Source organism: Rhinatrema bivittatum, chromosome 1, assembly GCF_901001135.1.
Source record: "Rhinatrema bivittatum chromosome 1, aRhiBiv1.1, whole genome shotgun sequence".
NCBI classification, from domain to species: domain Eukaryota; kingdom Metazoa; phylum Chordata; class Amphibia; order Gymnophiona; family Rhinatrematidae; genus Rhinatrema; species Rhinatrema bivittatum.
In genome coordinates this window covers 128,673,277-128,689,776 of record NC_042615.1, presented here as the reverse complement: position 1 = coordinate 128,689,776, position 16,500 = coordinate 128,673,277, and the positions used below count along the sequence as shown (strand labels likewise).

At 42.8% G+C, this 16,500-nt stretch overlaps 1 protein-coding gene across 1 annotated transcript in view; it reads left to right on the top strand.

Moving 5' to 3' along the window:
* The first annotated feature begins 204 nt into the window (after positions 1-204).
* The window catches only part of MICU3 (mitochondrial calcium uptake family member 3), a 378,395-nt gene continuing 362,099 nt past the window's right edge, over positions 205-16,500 (top strand). Inside the window, exon 1 of the mRNA XM_029587156.1 lies at positions 205-631. Within this exon, the coding sequence (XP_029443016.1) occupies positions 281-631 (351 nt within the window). The 5' untranslated portion in view covers positions 205-280. The remainder of the gene's footprint in view (positions 632-16,500) is intronic.

The window sequence follows — 16,500 nt, the reverse complement described above, 5'->3', positions numbered from 1 at the left end:
CTGCCAAGGACGAAGAAAAAGTCCCGGATCTGGGCCAGAGCTGAATGTGACAGCGAAAATAAGAGTAGTAGCGCATTGTCGGCGATCGCGTGGTGAAAAACCAGAGGCAGAAGAGAAAAACTGCCTACAGTTTTAAAAAGCAGTCACATTTGGCGGGAAAACTGTCCACTTTGTAATATGGAACGTGTGCGCCCTTTTCTCGCACTGTTCGGGGGGGGAGGGGTGGCGAGTGCGTGCGATCTCGCGAGCTTTGCAGCGCTCGCTGTCACTCTGGACCGCTATGGCTGCTCTGCGGAGTTTGCTCCGGGTCAGGCGTTCGCTGCCTTGCGGCTGGGACGCCGGTACCGTGTCACCCGGACGCCGGGGGTCCGGGACGCCGCTGCCGTTCTCCCGCTCCTCGGACTCGGGGGGCCGGTGGTGGGCAGAGTTCGGGGTGGCCGTGGCCGGAGCTGCCGCTGCCTGTTACCTCACCTATCGCTTCTGCAATCGGCAGGAGGATGAGGAGCGAGCCGCCCGCCGCCTCCATCGCGGCATCGCCGCCGAGCACCGCGACAGCGCGGGGCAGAGCGCGGCTCGTGCCGGGGGCCGTTGGCTTGTGCCTTCCATTCCGCCGGCGGCTGCCAAGGAGACGGTAAGAAGCGGAGCGGGAGCTGCCCCCACTGTGTCTGCGGGGCTGAACACTGTTTGGGAATCGTGATGGAAATATCTGTTTCGGGGAGCGCATTGGGGTACAAGGATGGTGGGCAGTTTGCAATTTGAGTGCAGGATGATGAGTTGATAGGCCGGTCGGATTGGTGGGTCAATGTTGTAGGGTTCTCTGCGTATGATTGGGGTGGTGGTTGTCTCAGTTAGTGCAGGGGGATCTGGCTTGACAGCTGACATAGCTTTTCTTGGTGCATGCTTTTGGGGGTCCACACAGTTTTTGGTGCTAGTTACTCTGTCACAGTTAGACATTCTTGTTTCCAAAACGAAGTCTGTTGGGCAATAGCAGCGTTGGTTTCTACGCGACTGCTGCAGACTACACCGATTTTGCTTGTAGCTGACGCTGGCAGAGATGACGGGTAAGTGGCCTTGCCTATTAATGGCTCATTTCATGGGAAAGGTGAAGGCGCCTGGGCAAAGCAAATAGACATGGTGATCCCATGGATATACACTCTCTTGTATATGCTATAGGTGTAGTTGCTTAATCACAAGAATAAAAGAAATTTAAGGAACACTAATGTAATATGACACCAATTCTAAAATTGTTTGTTTTGTCTCTTTGTCACCTACACTGTAAGCTCCGTGGACTGACTCTATTTTATGTAATGTGCCTTGCAAAAGTCTTCACTTTTTTGTGTCTAAATCAAAATGCATAGAAGTAGTTATTTGTTTCTCTGATCTACACAATCTGCTCTTCACTTTAGAACAATTATAGTAACATAGTATTGATGGCAGAAAAGGCCAAATGGTTAATCCATTCTGCCCAGCTAGTTTCTTATGGAAGTAAATGCTGCTCTCTGTTAAGAGTAGTAACTACCACTCTGTGCAGGTTACCACCATGTTTCTGTTAAAGGTAGTAGTTGCTGCTCTGTGCAGATTACCCCAAATCCTTATCTTAAGGGTAGTAATATTAACAATGAGAACCAAGCAGTGTCAAATCCATATCAGAATTACTGCTAGCAACATTTTTAGAGGGTGAGCAGCCTTCTTGATAATTCAGTCAGTGCTGTTTGAATGTGCTATACTTTTGGACTTGGCTAAAGAAGCAGTCCTACACTTTTTCCCTAATGTCTGCATATTAGTATCCCAGACTAGAAAGGTCTGGGTCCTGACTTTTCCCCCCCTGCCATTGAAGCGGAGAGCGATGTTGCAGTTGCGTCAAAATCATGAAAGCTTATTGGTTAAGGGTAGTAATCCCCATACCTTCTGTTAGGGGTAGTAGCTGCTGCTCCATGCAGGTTACCCCCATGCACCCTTTTCTTCAATTCCTCCTCTAGTCTTTAGGAATCCACAGTGTTCATCCCATACCATTTTAAATTCATTTAGGGGCAGATTTTAAAAGCAGCGCGTGCGGGGTACATTTGTGCGCGCTACCCGGTGCACACAAATGTATACCCGATTTTATAACATGCGTGCGCTGCCGCGTGCATGTAATAAAATCCGGGGTGGACGTGCGCGCAAGGGGGTGCACACTTGTGCACCTTGCACGTGCTGAGCCCTAGGGGAGCCCCGATGGCTTTCCCTGTTCCCTCCAAGGCCGCTCCGATTTCAGAGGGAACTTTTTTTCCGCTCCCCCCCACCTTCCCCTATCTAACCCACCCCCCAGCTCTACCTAACCCCCCCACCTTATTTCATTTTTTACGCCTTTCTCTGGCAGGTGTAACTTGCGCGCATCGGCCGGCTGCCGGCTTGCCATCTCCTGGCACAGTGGCTGTGCTGGAGGCCTCGGTCCCGCCCCTGGACCAGCGCCACACCCCCGCCCCCTTCTTGCCCCTATTTCAAAGCCTCGGGACATACGCGCGTCCCGGGGCTTGTGCGTGCTGCCGAGCCTATGCAAAATAGGCTCGGCGCGCACAGGGTGGGGGGGGGGGGGTTTAAAGGGTTACGCGCGTATATTACGCGTGTAACCCTTTGAAAATCTACCCCACACTGTTTTTGCCTTCACCACTTCTTCCGGAAGGACATTCCAGGCATCCACCACTCTCTCCATGAAGAAATATTTCTTGATAATGGTTCTGAGTCGTCCCTTCTGGAGTTTCATTTCGTGACCCCTAGTTCTACTGCTTCCTTTCTAATGGAAAAGGTTTCAGGTATCTGAAGGTCTGTATCATATCTCCCCTCTCTTCCAGGGTATACATATTCAGATCCTTCAGCCTCTCCTCATGTCTTCCAATACAGACCCCGCCATTTTGCTTGCTCTTTTCTGGACTGACTGGCTCCGTTCTGTCTGTTTTTGAGATATGGTCTCCAGAACTGAACACAGTACTCCAGGTGAAGCCTCATGAAGGCCCTGTACATTATTCAAATATTCCAAAAGCAATTAAGAATAACACTCCCCCCCCCCCCCCAAAAAAAAAAAAAAAAAGTCTTGATTATATAAGCCATCACATTAGTTCTGATTCAAAAAATTGTCTTAAGGCCCATAATAAGTTACATAGTTCACATCTGTCTCCAGTCACAGTAATTAAGCTAATTTGAATACTCCTGGATGAAGAATTGAGGTTCTTTGTTGTATGAAGTGAATTTGAAGCAAAGGTCAAAACATACTGAAAGAATTCTTGGATAACATTATTGAAAAGCACGTATTGGGGGAAGGCTATAAGAAAATGTAAATGTTTGAATATCTGTTGAGGAACGTGTAAAGTGGAAACAGTTTGGCACTACCAAGCTACTGTCGTGATCAGTCCGTCTTTCCAAAGTCAGTAGCGATGAGTTAAGGAACTGCTATAGAGAGTCACTGTGAAGTGTAAGATTACTTGAAAAGATTACCAAGGTCTCTGATTGAGATTGGGGAAAATATTGGCTGTTAACAATTTCAGGTTTGGTCCATGAGTATGACCTTTATAGGAGGGTGATGAAGAAAGCCACTGTCGAATAAACGTCATATGATGAGCCACAGAACATTTGCAAAGAAACACTTAGGAGACATTATGTGCATGTAGGAGAAGGTTTTATGGTCTGATGAGATCAAAGTAGAACCTTTTGGTCTGAATGCTGAGTGATATATGTGGTGTAAAACACACTGCACATCATCAGTAAAGCATGGTGCTAGTTGTGTTGTGGGGATTGCTTGCAGCAGTGGGGACAGGGAGATGTGAAGATTGGGGAAGAATGCATGATATAAAGTACATTTGGGAAACCTGTTCCGGTTTGCCATAGACCTTTGACTGGGGAGAAGATTCACTTTGGACAATGACCCTTAGCACATAACAGAATCAACAATGGAGTGGCTCAGCAAGAAGAAAGTGAATGAAAGCCTAGACCTGATTACAAAAGAAAATTTGTGACAAGACTTGCAGTTCACAGACGATTCCCAGCCAACTTGAAAGAGCCTAAGTTAGTCTGCCGAGAAAAATGGCCAAACTGCACCATCCCGCTGTGCAGAGTTCGTAGATACTTATCCCGAAAGACTCATGACTGTTGTTGCTGCATAAGGGGCTTCTACCAAGTATTGAGTCAAGGAATGTGAAGACTAATGCAGACAAAACGTTTTGGACTTCTATTCTTACTTTTGGAATGTTTCTATGATTGTTCTTTCAGAATGAGTAATAAGTTGTGTAGATCAGTGAAACAAACTCCTACTTTAATGCATTTTGATTTGTATTTTTAAGATTGCAGAATGTGAAAATTACAAGGGTGTGAAGACTTGCAATGCACAGTATCTGTACAGCACTGTGCATAACTTGAAGCCCTATAGAAATATTATGTAGTAGTATTGAAGCGTGTAATAAGAATATGAGCATCAAATCAAGTATATATCAAATTAGACTGGAATTGCTTTTGGAGATTGTCATATAATTTGACACTAAAACACTAAAATTAGTTGTGGTATTTTTTGATTCTTATTTGTTTGATTAATAAGAATCTGAGCTCCATGATAGCAAGCCAGTGATTTAGGGTATATATGAGAATTATCTTGGTAGACCTGCTTTCATGCAGATTTTCACTATATGTAATTAACAATTCATAGGCTAAGTATTAACTTCCTTCATCAGCAGAGCTGTCAGGTGGACCAGTGACTGGAGGGATCCATTAGGCTAATCCTGGTATTTTGTCCCCTCTCACATCTGATTCATTTTGGTACCTGTAGTGCTGATTTCAAATGGATAAATTGGGGCTATAACTACAACAGTGCGCTGCAGTGTAATTTAAAACCAAACAAAATAGTAATTATCAAAAGTTGCTCTCCATATTCTGTATTATTTGGTGTTCTGCTTTCCAGGAATCAGTGACATCACCCTTGTTCATTTTAGATTTAGGAATTCATTTTTTTGTATGATAAATCCCTAAATCATTCCTGTTAGTGACATACTGGGCTGAAAGATCTACAGCTTTCAAAGTGCACCTGTAAGACCTGAAAGAAGGCAAATTTTCCAAATCTAGCTTTAAGAAAGCCCAAACCATTTCTGCTGATAGCTATTAGCATAATCCTTCAATATGTTCCTTTATTGACCTTGATGTCTCAGTTTCTGAACTGTTTTGTACAAAGAGCAATGACCACTGTAAATCCTTTCCTTCATCTTGTGTTCTATATGTAAAATTGTGTTAAAGTAGTTTAATTTCCTATGTTTTATCTGGACTGCATTATAATAATCTAGATTACTGCTTTCTAACCAGCTCACCAACTCTCAACCCATTAATTGCTCCTCAGACATGATTTCCAAGTTTATTTTGTTTTTGTGCTTTTTTTTTTTTCATTAAGTTCATGTAGCTGGAATCTCTATAGGTTTTGACATTGTTCATTGGCCCAACAAAAAAGATGTTTTGGTGCATGAGCTTTCAAGAGTACATAGGATCCTCCTTCAGATGAAAATATAGTGCCAACCCTTTTGAACACAAAGCGAAAAAAGGAAGTTGTTTAAAAGTTTTGGTGGCTGCAAGAATTTATTTTTCTGCTCAGAAAGGCATGATTCTTAATACTGGCTTTCCATGCAGGTTGCTATGTTGTTTTTGTATGGCACCATGAAACAAGATAATGTCCAAATTGTACCCCAGCCTTTTTTTTCCTCCTTATCTTATTGCTGCAGCTCTCACTAGGTAAATGTTATCTTTTCAGTGAACACCAACTGCTTGTAAGCATCTAGTGCTGTGGATGAAAACCATCCCCTTTATGCTAAAATCTAGATCTATATATGGGAGAAAAATGTTCTACTTTTCCACTGATTCTGACTGTCAGCTGCTTTCTGAATGGATGCTGTTTTTACCCAGTCTAATAAGATGGTACAAATGAAGTAGCTTGTCAGAAACTATTTTTAGCCAGAGATACAGTATATGATGGGACAGATGTTTGCGTTTATGGAGTAAATGCTTTGCATGTATTTTGCTACCTAGAGTTTTTAACAAACTACTACAAAGGAAAATCCATGGCTCTAAGATAGTGGCAGGAGTTTATAAAGGATCTGAGGATACCATCTGCTTCTCCCATATGGGGGAGCAGCACCCAAACCTCTATTTACACTACACTAATTCTCTGTATTTCCCCAGTAATTTGATTCAGTCCTTCTCATAAGGAAACCAAAAGTTCCTTATATCTAGTTCCGTAACATACGTTGCTCCTACAGATGGATTATCGAGTAGTGCACCATGAGCTAACCTAAGCATGTGAGTAGGATTGTAAATTTGCAACACTGAATTGCTCCATGGCAGTGGCTTAGTACTCAGAAAAATAGAGGTGCAGTAATCAAGACTTGAAAGTACCAAAGGCAGCAGAACGATGTAAAAATCTGAAGAACTTGGTAGTGGCTTTATGCACTATGGCACCTGTAGCTTACAAAAGACAGCGTGTACATGAGCACACACAGAGAGCTTCCAATCTAAAATGACACCAAGACTTCCTTACTGAGGTATGATGGGAATATACTTCAAAGTTGAGAGGTTGTATTATCGGTAAATGGGGAGAGCGCTGAAAGATGATTTCTGAGCACACTGTACTGTATCGACCCAAATATCAGGAAAAATATTAATCCAAAGATCCAAGAAGAAGATCCCGGTTCATCTCCTCTGGAAAAAGGTTTCATAACTAAAACTCTTTTCAAATCCACTATAAAAGTAGCTACTAAAGAAGAGAGAATAATTTTGTTAGACCGAGTACTTTCCAAGTAGTAAGATTCAGGACATCTAAAGAAGTTTGCAATTCAGGATAAGGATGTGGGATTCTTTTAGCTTGCGGAAGATAATAAACTTTGCCAATAGGAGGCAAAATATTTTCTGGGATCTTCAAGACTTCCAAAAAATATCTTCTTCACATTTGTACAACAGACACTAATTTCTGTCTAGGAAAACTTAATAATCTTATATTTTTAGACCTAACTGTTATAATTAGTGAGATATGGATGGACCCTTGGACACTGTGGCAGCTGACCACACCCACGGGGGAAGTCCCATGAGGGGCCACAGGTCAGGCTCAGCTTAGGACACACAAATACAGAGATTGATCTTTTATTAGACAATGTAATGAAGCCACCAGAGGTGGCAGTAGTGAGCAGCAGAAGTAGCCCAGCTGGGCTAGTATCCCTCAGGCGCTGGAACAGCGACTCCTCCGGTAGCAGTGCTGCAGTGGAAAGAACTGAGAATAATGAGTACAGTGGAATATGCACAGAGCCCCAGTATGGAGAACCCCAGGATAGGTAGAGCAGGCCTTTGAGGAGCAGTTCCACATAGGAGATGGCACTAGGGCTGGAACGGAGGCAGGCCCTCGAGGAGCGAGTACCTGGTTCCAGGTAACAGCTCTGAGGTGAAGATGGTAGTACTCACTGGTGTTGAAGATAGCGAATCCTTCCAGGCAGAAGAGAAGGTAGGAGCAGGCAGCGAGTCAGGGAACATGGGCCCTCGAGGAGTGAGTACCGGTTTCCTGATAGCGACCTGAAAAGCAAGTGAGGCCCCCGAGGACCGGGTACCCTGTTAGCGTTAAGAGTCCAATGGAAAATTGGAGAGGCAGAGTAGCTGGGTACGGAGAGCGAATCCCATATGTAAGATTCCCCTTGCAACTCAAAGGCTAGCAAACATTGTAGGCTAACCCCCTGTGATGACGGGCAGTGTGACGTCATCACAGGGGGACGCCCCTGAGGTTCGCGCCAAGTAGGAAATTAGAATGAGGGTTGCGCGGCGCGCGCGCCCTAAGGTACCAGCGGAACATGGCGGGAGACAGCGTGCAAGACGGTCCAGGGATGCCGGAGAGGACGGCAGGCAGATGCTGTGGCAGCCAGGTGTCCGTCCATAGCGAGAGGAGGTGCAAAGAAAGAAAGGTAGGCGGAGTGAAGCCATCGGGAAGGGACAGTTGCAACACTAACCACATTTTCTAAAGACTCCATTTTGTTTTGAAGAACCAAGTGTCCCTTAGATAACATCCCAACATTGTCCTTTAAAGAGGAAATTATGGATTGAAACTCCAGGATTTTAACTGAAATATTGGAAAGGTCTCACTGACAATTTTGTAGGGAGTCAGAGAGATTTTGTTGAGTAACAACATATTGGCCCAGTTGAGATGAAAGTGTTACACTGGCTTCCCAGATGGTGTCCATAGTTATTATTTATTTATTTATTTTTATTTATTTATAAGCTTTTAAAATATACCGACATTCGTGGGAACATCATGCCGGTTTGCAATGTAACAGTGTAACAAAAGGCGGAAAATACATAAAACAGGGGGTGGGGGAAGGGGGAGCAGATGGAAGGTTTTATTATAGAAGGTTTTAAAAGAATAAAGTCCTCTTTTTTTTATTTTGAGATCCCTGAGGTACAAGCAGAGATCCCACACCAAAAACCAGAGGCTGTGCCTCCTCCTTCCTTCTCCTCCTCCTCCTGTCACAGGTGCAGGCAAAGAAACTAAAGTGCCTTGGATGTTAGTTGTGATGTCATCTAGTTGCGCTCCTGACACAGCACAGGCATTGCTGTATGGCCCACCACAGAGCTCTGGTTGAATAGGGGAAACATGGCTGTCCGAGGACAAAGTCATCTCAGTGTCCAAGACCTCAAGCCGAACCCTTGAGCGTCACAGCTCCCAAGGACATCTCCACACTGGACCATGGAAGCTGTGCTGGCACATCTGAGCTGATGACAAACTTATCAATAGCACCAGTCTCAACCGACAAGGAAATCTCAGGGAAGTTGTGAGCTTTCCCCTTATGTTTACCCATCAAAAATGAACAAAGTAAAATGGAAAATAAGAAAAAAAAAGTTATAATGACAAGCAGCCTCAGCGAGGAGAAAAGCTGCCTGCGGCCATCTTGGATCCCCCCTTGATGCTTTTCTGCACATTTAATAATACTTATTTTGGAATAACCATTGCTTAATATGATAGCCACACTAAAGGCAAGGTCTCCTATCTAGTTTGGATCCTTTAATTCTAGAAAGTCTTTTTTTCTTTCCCTTTCATTTCCAAGAAGCAGCTAATTTCATTTTGGAGTTCCCACACACACTGCAACACTTTTCCTAATCTTAGCCAGCAGACATTGCTATGGTAAAGGAAATCCTGGTGTCCAGCATTTGTGTCATCAAGAGGGGAGATGAACTGACTATGAATGAGTCCCTTTGACCTAATGTAGTTCACTATTTGCACTACTATGCGAACAACGTGCCTCCTGATGTATAATAAAGGGTAGAAATATGAATTTTTGTGTTGGGTCCTCTTCTTTTACTTTTTCCTCTGTTCTTTTGAGAAGTCCAACCTTTTTACCAATTAAATTTGGTGATCTGTCTGTAACAACATTTACCATTTTACTCCAGGGGAGCTTCAAACGTTGAAGACAGCTAGAGACTATATCATACAAATCCATTCCTCTTGTTATACCTTTCATCAATTCCAATGATAGAAATTCTTCTGTGATTTCAATTTTGCTGTTAATTTCTCTGACAAAAATCAAGAGCTGTGCCGTGTTCTTGATGTCCGTGCTGTCATCGAGAACCAGTGAAATGTATCTGAATGATTAGACTTTCCTATTCAGCTCAGAGGCCAAATCTTCATTGAATGCTTCAACACAGCGAATAATAATTTTTCTTGACAAACTAAGGCCTGGATTTTCTAAGTTCTCAGAACTTAGAAAAATTCGTCAGTAACGGGGGGGTGGGTGGGGTGAATTGGGGGGCGGGCCTGCGAAAGCCGGCAGCGATCGCACCTCTGTGGTGCTATCGCTGCCTGCTTTCGCACCCAATAGCACCACCGTGAAAGGTGGTGCTATTGGGCGTGCTACTGGCGGCGATAACGTGGTCTACCTTATCGCCACCAGCGAAGTAGTCGCGGAGTCCACCCCAAGGCCGCCCCGACTCCTCCCCTTCCGGTGCGGCCTCCGACCCGACTCCTCCCCTTCCTGTGCGGACTCCATCCCGACTCCGCTTCGATTTAGATATCGCATGCGAAAAGGGACCTTTTGTGTGTGATATCGTTGGAAAATGACCCCCTAAGGCTTTCAAATTTTGTTTGAGAGTCAGGACAGAGTAGACCAGCAACATCAACCATGCACACTTTCAAAAACTTTCCTTGTGAATCTCTTGCTCTCTTAAATGCCAAAACATAACTCACCTTTGTAATTGCTTCTTGAAGTGTGGATTGTTGAACAAAAATGTTTTGCTGATCCATTAATTTGGTAGCAGGTTTCTCAGCTTTCAATACCTTTTCCTCATTTGTTAAGTTATGCCCATAACTGGGGTGCTTTGTAGTCAAATGGCTATTCAAATTATACTCTTTTGTTAAGCTCCTGACAGATCAAGCATATGGGCTTTGAGTACATACTTATAAAAAATATTTTACTTTCCATTCTGGATTGAAAACCCTATTTTCACTATCTTCTTTTTTATTGGAGCACTCATTTTTCATTTTTCTCTTAAATTAGTCTGCTGTTTTTAGTTGAGAAGATCTGATGTTAATTAAATCTTCCCTTCCTGAAAAAGAATAGAGCGAGAAAAAAAATGAGGCCTTGCAATCCTGAGCAGAAATGAAGTTGCACAGGGCTGCCTTTTTTTTTTTTTTTTTTTAACAAGCATTACAATGACTCAGTTTTTTTTAATGTAAGGACAGACATTCTGTTCTTTGTTTCAATAAAGATATTTTTATTACCAGGGTACATATTAAAAAACAAAACAAAACTGATGATTTTCAGTGCTTATTAGGAAAAAAAAGCCCATTGCCACTTCATTTTTTTAAATTCTAACTCCAGACATACAATCCTGGAGCACATTGTTTCTGTTGTGAGCTAAAAATTGCAAAAGAAAATAAAATTGTAATTCAAACTCACTTTTAGGGTCTTCTTTGTATCAACAGTTGGTTTGCTCTGGTGAAATAGCAGGTTTCAGCCTTTGGAATGCTAAAAAAAAAGTGAACAGATATGAATCAGCATGTATATATGTGCAACTGAATGCATGTGTGTGTACGACTTATGCTGAATGATTGAATGGTGTGTGAGTGACAGAGTGTGTGCATTTGGAGTGCTTCTCACATCTCCAGAACCAGTCTCTCCTTCCAGTTATAAATCACTTGACTGTCCTGCACACAGCAGAGACGATTCTGGGACTCAGATCTTGTGCCTGTCATCACTGAACAGTCTGAATTACAGGAGGTTGAATTTCGGCCACCGAGCTGCTGCTGGATTCCACAGAAGTGGAAAGGCTAGAAAGGGAAATGGGAAAGAAAGAGAGAAACAATTAAAAAAATTATACCCCTTCACCACTCCCACTATGAAGGGGGACAAAGAGAGAGTAAACTAGAAAATCAAAGTTCAAGCTTTTAAGTAAGTCAGCCACTTCAGGTAAAACCAAATTGAAATAGGAAGCAACAATTTCTGAGAATTATCCATTGATCACTTCCCAGCCTGTAGCAGAAAATTTGCTCTCCAGTGTATTTAAATATAATTTCAAATTAAAAAAAAACCATAATTCCACACTCCACCCCCCCAAAAAAAAATTGCTTCTCATCCTAAATTCATTGAATGAGAGAAGATCACCAATTTCAGGTGGAGATTACATAAACAAAAGAATTAATGTAGGATTCAAAATGGCAACATTCTGGTTTTCTAGGCTAGGTTTTGGATGGGAGAAACCATGAATTATAAAAGTCATATTCCTTACCTTCAAAAAAATGAAGGATCAAAGAAGTAAGGCCGTTGCTTGATGAGCTGCAAGCAATGAAGCACGATCACTAGTGTTTCATTGCTGGGTGCACTACCCTAGTGCACCCAGCACTAGGATACAATTAATTAGTCTTCTGATTGCTTGCTGAAAAGGTGCCAATCTGATAAGCAGCCCAGGTGCTGCACTGCCGCTGGCCCGTCTGCCGTTCCACGTGCTGTTGAGTTGTGAACCTTGGATTGGCTTGCCTTACTGATCACAGCCAGTTGCATCTCAGTTCAGGAGCCGTGCTGATGTTCACCTACCTGCCCGTCACATCTCCAGAAGAAGAAATCATTAAGGTTGCATGCTGCGCCGCACCCACGTTCATCTACTCCCCCATCCCATGGTGCCGATGTCATCATTCAGTGCCGGACCCAGGCATCTCTCGAGTCATTGCATCATCATTAAAGTGACATTTTTGGCCTTGGATGATGATGTTGAGCACTCGTGAAATATATTGGTTATAATTGTGGGATGCATCTAATGTAAATTTTAAAAAGTACGGCTGGCTGGATTGGAGGCAATGATGGGCTGGGTTGGACAACCGGCCCTACTCACCCCAGCAAGCCACCAACCCGCCAAAAGGCAAGCCCTCATCTTTACAGCTGGAACGTTGCTGCTACCGCTCGCACCCTCCACTGAAATAGGCCCAACAGTGCTTCCTGATGATGTCACAAGAGGATGGCCACTTAAGCCCAGCCGTTCCATTCCTCAGTGCCTCAGCAACAGGTCCCCTTCAGCCTTGCAGTGCATGTTGCTTTTCCTCATCTCCTTTGCCTTTTTGCATTGTCTACCATGCCTTGTTCTCGTGCCTGCCCTGCTCATGGTTATCCTTGCTTTGCCTGTGCCTTCCTTGTATCTGCTGTGCTCCCCCTTGTCTTGCCTGCTGATTCTTCCCTTATCTTCGCCCTCAGTGTCTTGTCTTGCCTCGTCCCATCTGTCTTGGATCAATTCCTGGTTCTGACCTCTGCTTCAAATATTGCCTATGCTTCTGGTTTGCTGCCTGCCCTGACCCCAGCTTGGAGCCAGATACTGTCTGCTCACTGCCTGCCCCAACTTTGGACCCGGATACTGTTTGCTTGCTGCCAACCCTGATCGCTGCCCAAACCTTGATGTCATCTGACTGATCCTTACAGGATTTTTTCTTAAGTCCTGCTGGCCCCTAGAACCCAAAGGCTCAACATGCGGGGAATGGGGCTGGTATATATGAAGTTCCAGCTCCAGTCCCACTAAGAGTAGGTCCACCAGCTGTTAGCATGGACCTAACGAGATCACCTGCTAGACTGCGTCAACCACGCCACACCCCAAGGGTTCACATCCATGACAGCACAGTAAAGAAGATCTTTCAGTCAGCTAAAAGCTTAGCATCTTTTCCTGGAGGAGTACTGTAGTTCGTTTTGGAGTGTTCAGCTTACTGAAGGACTAAATTGATGACAACATATTTGTGAGGAATTGAATCTTTTTGTTAACTGGACAGTACTGGATCTTATACTTTAGGTCCAATTTTCTGGCTACTGGCAAATTTATGACCAGAGATTGCCACATCTTTGACTGGAGCTCTGTTAACACTCTGTGGATGGGAACATCTATCAGCTGTTTGAGAGCTTGCATATACTTTAAGGTACCCAAAATGTCTTCCCTAGGTTCTAACTCTTATTTACTTAGCAGACATATCCTGCACTATCCCACAATTGTAGGCAGGTAACAACTTAAATATTCATAATGCTAAAAACATAAATACTTTTTTACATCATAATATGTTCAAAATTGAATTAATGACTGGAAGGGGGACAGTAAGTAGATCCATGGCTCTAGCACTAAACTTTCAAAAGGGAAACTTTCATAAATTGAGAAACATAGTTAAAAAAACAAACAAAAAAAAACTGAAAGATGCAGCTACAAAGGCTGGAAATTGTTAAAAAATGCCATCTTAGAAGCACAGTCCAGATGTATTCCATGCATTAAGAAAGGTGGAAGGAAGGTCAAATGATTGCCGGCATGGCTAAAAATTGATGTGAAAGAGGCTATTTTATCCAAATGATTTCATTCAAAAACTAGAAGAAGAATCAATCAGAAGGAAATAGGATAAAGTATAAGCATTGGCAAGTTAAATGTAAGACGGATGACAGGCTAAGAGAGAATTTGAAAAATAGTTGGCCGTAGAGGCAAAAGCTCATAATAAAAATCTTTTTAAATATATCCGAAGCAGAAACCATGCGAGGGAATCGGTTGGACTGTTAGTTGATTGAAGGGTTAAAGGGCACTTAGGGAAGAAAAGGCCATCGCAGAAAGATTAAACAAATTCTTTGCTTCGGTGTTTACAGAGGAGGATGTTGGGGAGATACCCGTTCTAGAGATGGTTTTCAAGGGTGATGATTCAGATGAACTGAACCAAATCATGGTGAACCTGAAAGATGTGGTAGGTCAGATTGACAAACTGAAGAGTAGTAAATCACCTGGACCGAATGGGATACACACCAGGGTTCTAAAAGAACAAAAAAATGAAAATTCAGACCTATTTCAATTAATTTGCAACCTATCATTAAAATCATCCATTGCACCTGAAGATTGGAAGATGGCCAATATAAGCCCACTATTTAAAAAAGGCTCCAGTGGTGACCTGGGAAACTATAGACTGGTGAGCCTGACTTCAGTGCTGGGAAAAATCATGGAAACTTTTATAAAGAATAAAATCACAAAACAACAAACATGGTTTAATGGGACACAGCCAGCATGGATTTACACAAGGGAAGTCTTGCCTCACAAATCTCCTATATTTTTTTGAAGCAGTGAATAAATATGTGGGCAAAGGTGAACTGGTAGATGTGGTGTGTTTCAATTTTCAGAAGGATTTCGACAAAGTCCTGCATGAGAGGCTTCTAAGAAAAACAAAAAAGCCATGGGATAGGAGGTGATGTCTTTTTGTGGATTGCAAGTTGTTAAAAGACAGGAAACAGAGAGTAGGAGTAAATGGTCTATTTTCATAGTGGAAAAAGTAAACAGTGGAGTGCCTCAGGGATAAGTACTTGGTCTGCTGCTTTTTAACATTTATAAATGATCTAGAAAGGAGTATGACGAGCGAAGTGATCAACTTTGTGGATGATACAAAATTATGCAGAGTAGTTAAATGTCAAGCGGATTGTGATAAATTGCAGGAGGACCTTGCGAACCTGGAAGATTGGGCTTCCAAATGGCAGATGAAATTTAATGTGGACAAGTGCAAAGTGATGCATATAGGGACAATATCCCTTATTGAAGTTACACAATGTTAGGTTCTAACTTAGAAGTTACCACCCAGGAAAGAAATCTAGGTGTCAGAGTGGATAATACATTGAAATCATTGGCTCAGTGTGCTGTGGCGATCAAAAAAGCAAACAGAATATTAGGAATTATTAGGAAGGGAAGAGAATGGAAAATAAAACGATGGACTTCATAATGCCTCTGTATCGCTCCACGGTGAGACCACATCTTGAATATTGTGTACATTTCTGGTTGCTGTATCTCAAAAAAGATATAATTGCACTGGAGAAAGTGCAGAGAAGGGTGACCAAAATGATAAGGGACAAGGATTGACTGCCTTATGAGGAAAGACTAAGGAAGTTAGGGCTGTTCAGTTTGGAGAAGAGATGACTGAGGAGGGGGGGGGGGGGGGATATGATAGAGGTATACAAAATCATGAAAGGACTTGAACAGGTAAATGTAAAGCGGTTATTTACTCGCTCAGATTATAGAAGGACTAGGGGGCACTCCATGAAGTTAGCAAGCAGCTCATTTAAAACAAATTGAAGACAATTCTTTATCCCTCAGCACATAGTTAAGCTCTGGAATTCATTGTCTGAGGATGTGGTTACGGAAGTTAGTGTAACTGGGTTTAAAAAGGGTTTGGAAAAGTTCCTAGAGGAAAAATTCATAAACTTCTATTAATTAATAAGCAATAGTAGCTTGAGATTTATTTAATGTTTGGGTACTTGCCATTTACTTATGATTTGGATTGGCCACTGCTGGAAACAAGACACTGGGGCATTCACTATCCATCTCATCATCTTGGCCAGGTGGATGGTAGTATACTTCTCTCGCTATACTCTTCCCCAACACGGAAGAGATTTCTACTCATAAAGATTTGATTGTGCATTTAGTCTCATGCAGGATCTTTATCCTGTTGGGCTCTATGCCATCTCAGATATAAAGCACCACCCCGCCACCAAGATGCTCCTCTCTGTCATTGTGATATAATTTATACCCTGGTATAGCTCTATCCCATTGGTTATCCTCTTGCCACCATGTCTCTGAGATGCCAAATTAGTCTATGTCATCATGCCCTGCTATACACTCTAATTCTCCCATCTTACTTCTTAGACTTCTGGCATTAGCATACAAATATTTCAAAGTGTGTTTTTTGTTTGTATTAACATTCTGCTTTTCAGTTCACAGTGATAAATTGGAATCTCTTAGCTCTGGTGAATATTTCATTATAGGCACTTGGACTACTTTTCTTATTATTGGAACCTGTCTGTTGGGATGCCCTAACTCTAATGGCTTTATTAGTATCCTTTGAAAATACCTCCCTCCAAACCATGCACTGCTGATCAACTGTTGGCTTTCCCCTTTGATTTAATTTAAATGCTCTATCTGTTTTTTAAAGGTTAGCACCAGCAGCCTGGTTCCACCTTGGTTAAGGTGGAGTCCTTTCCTTTGAAA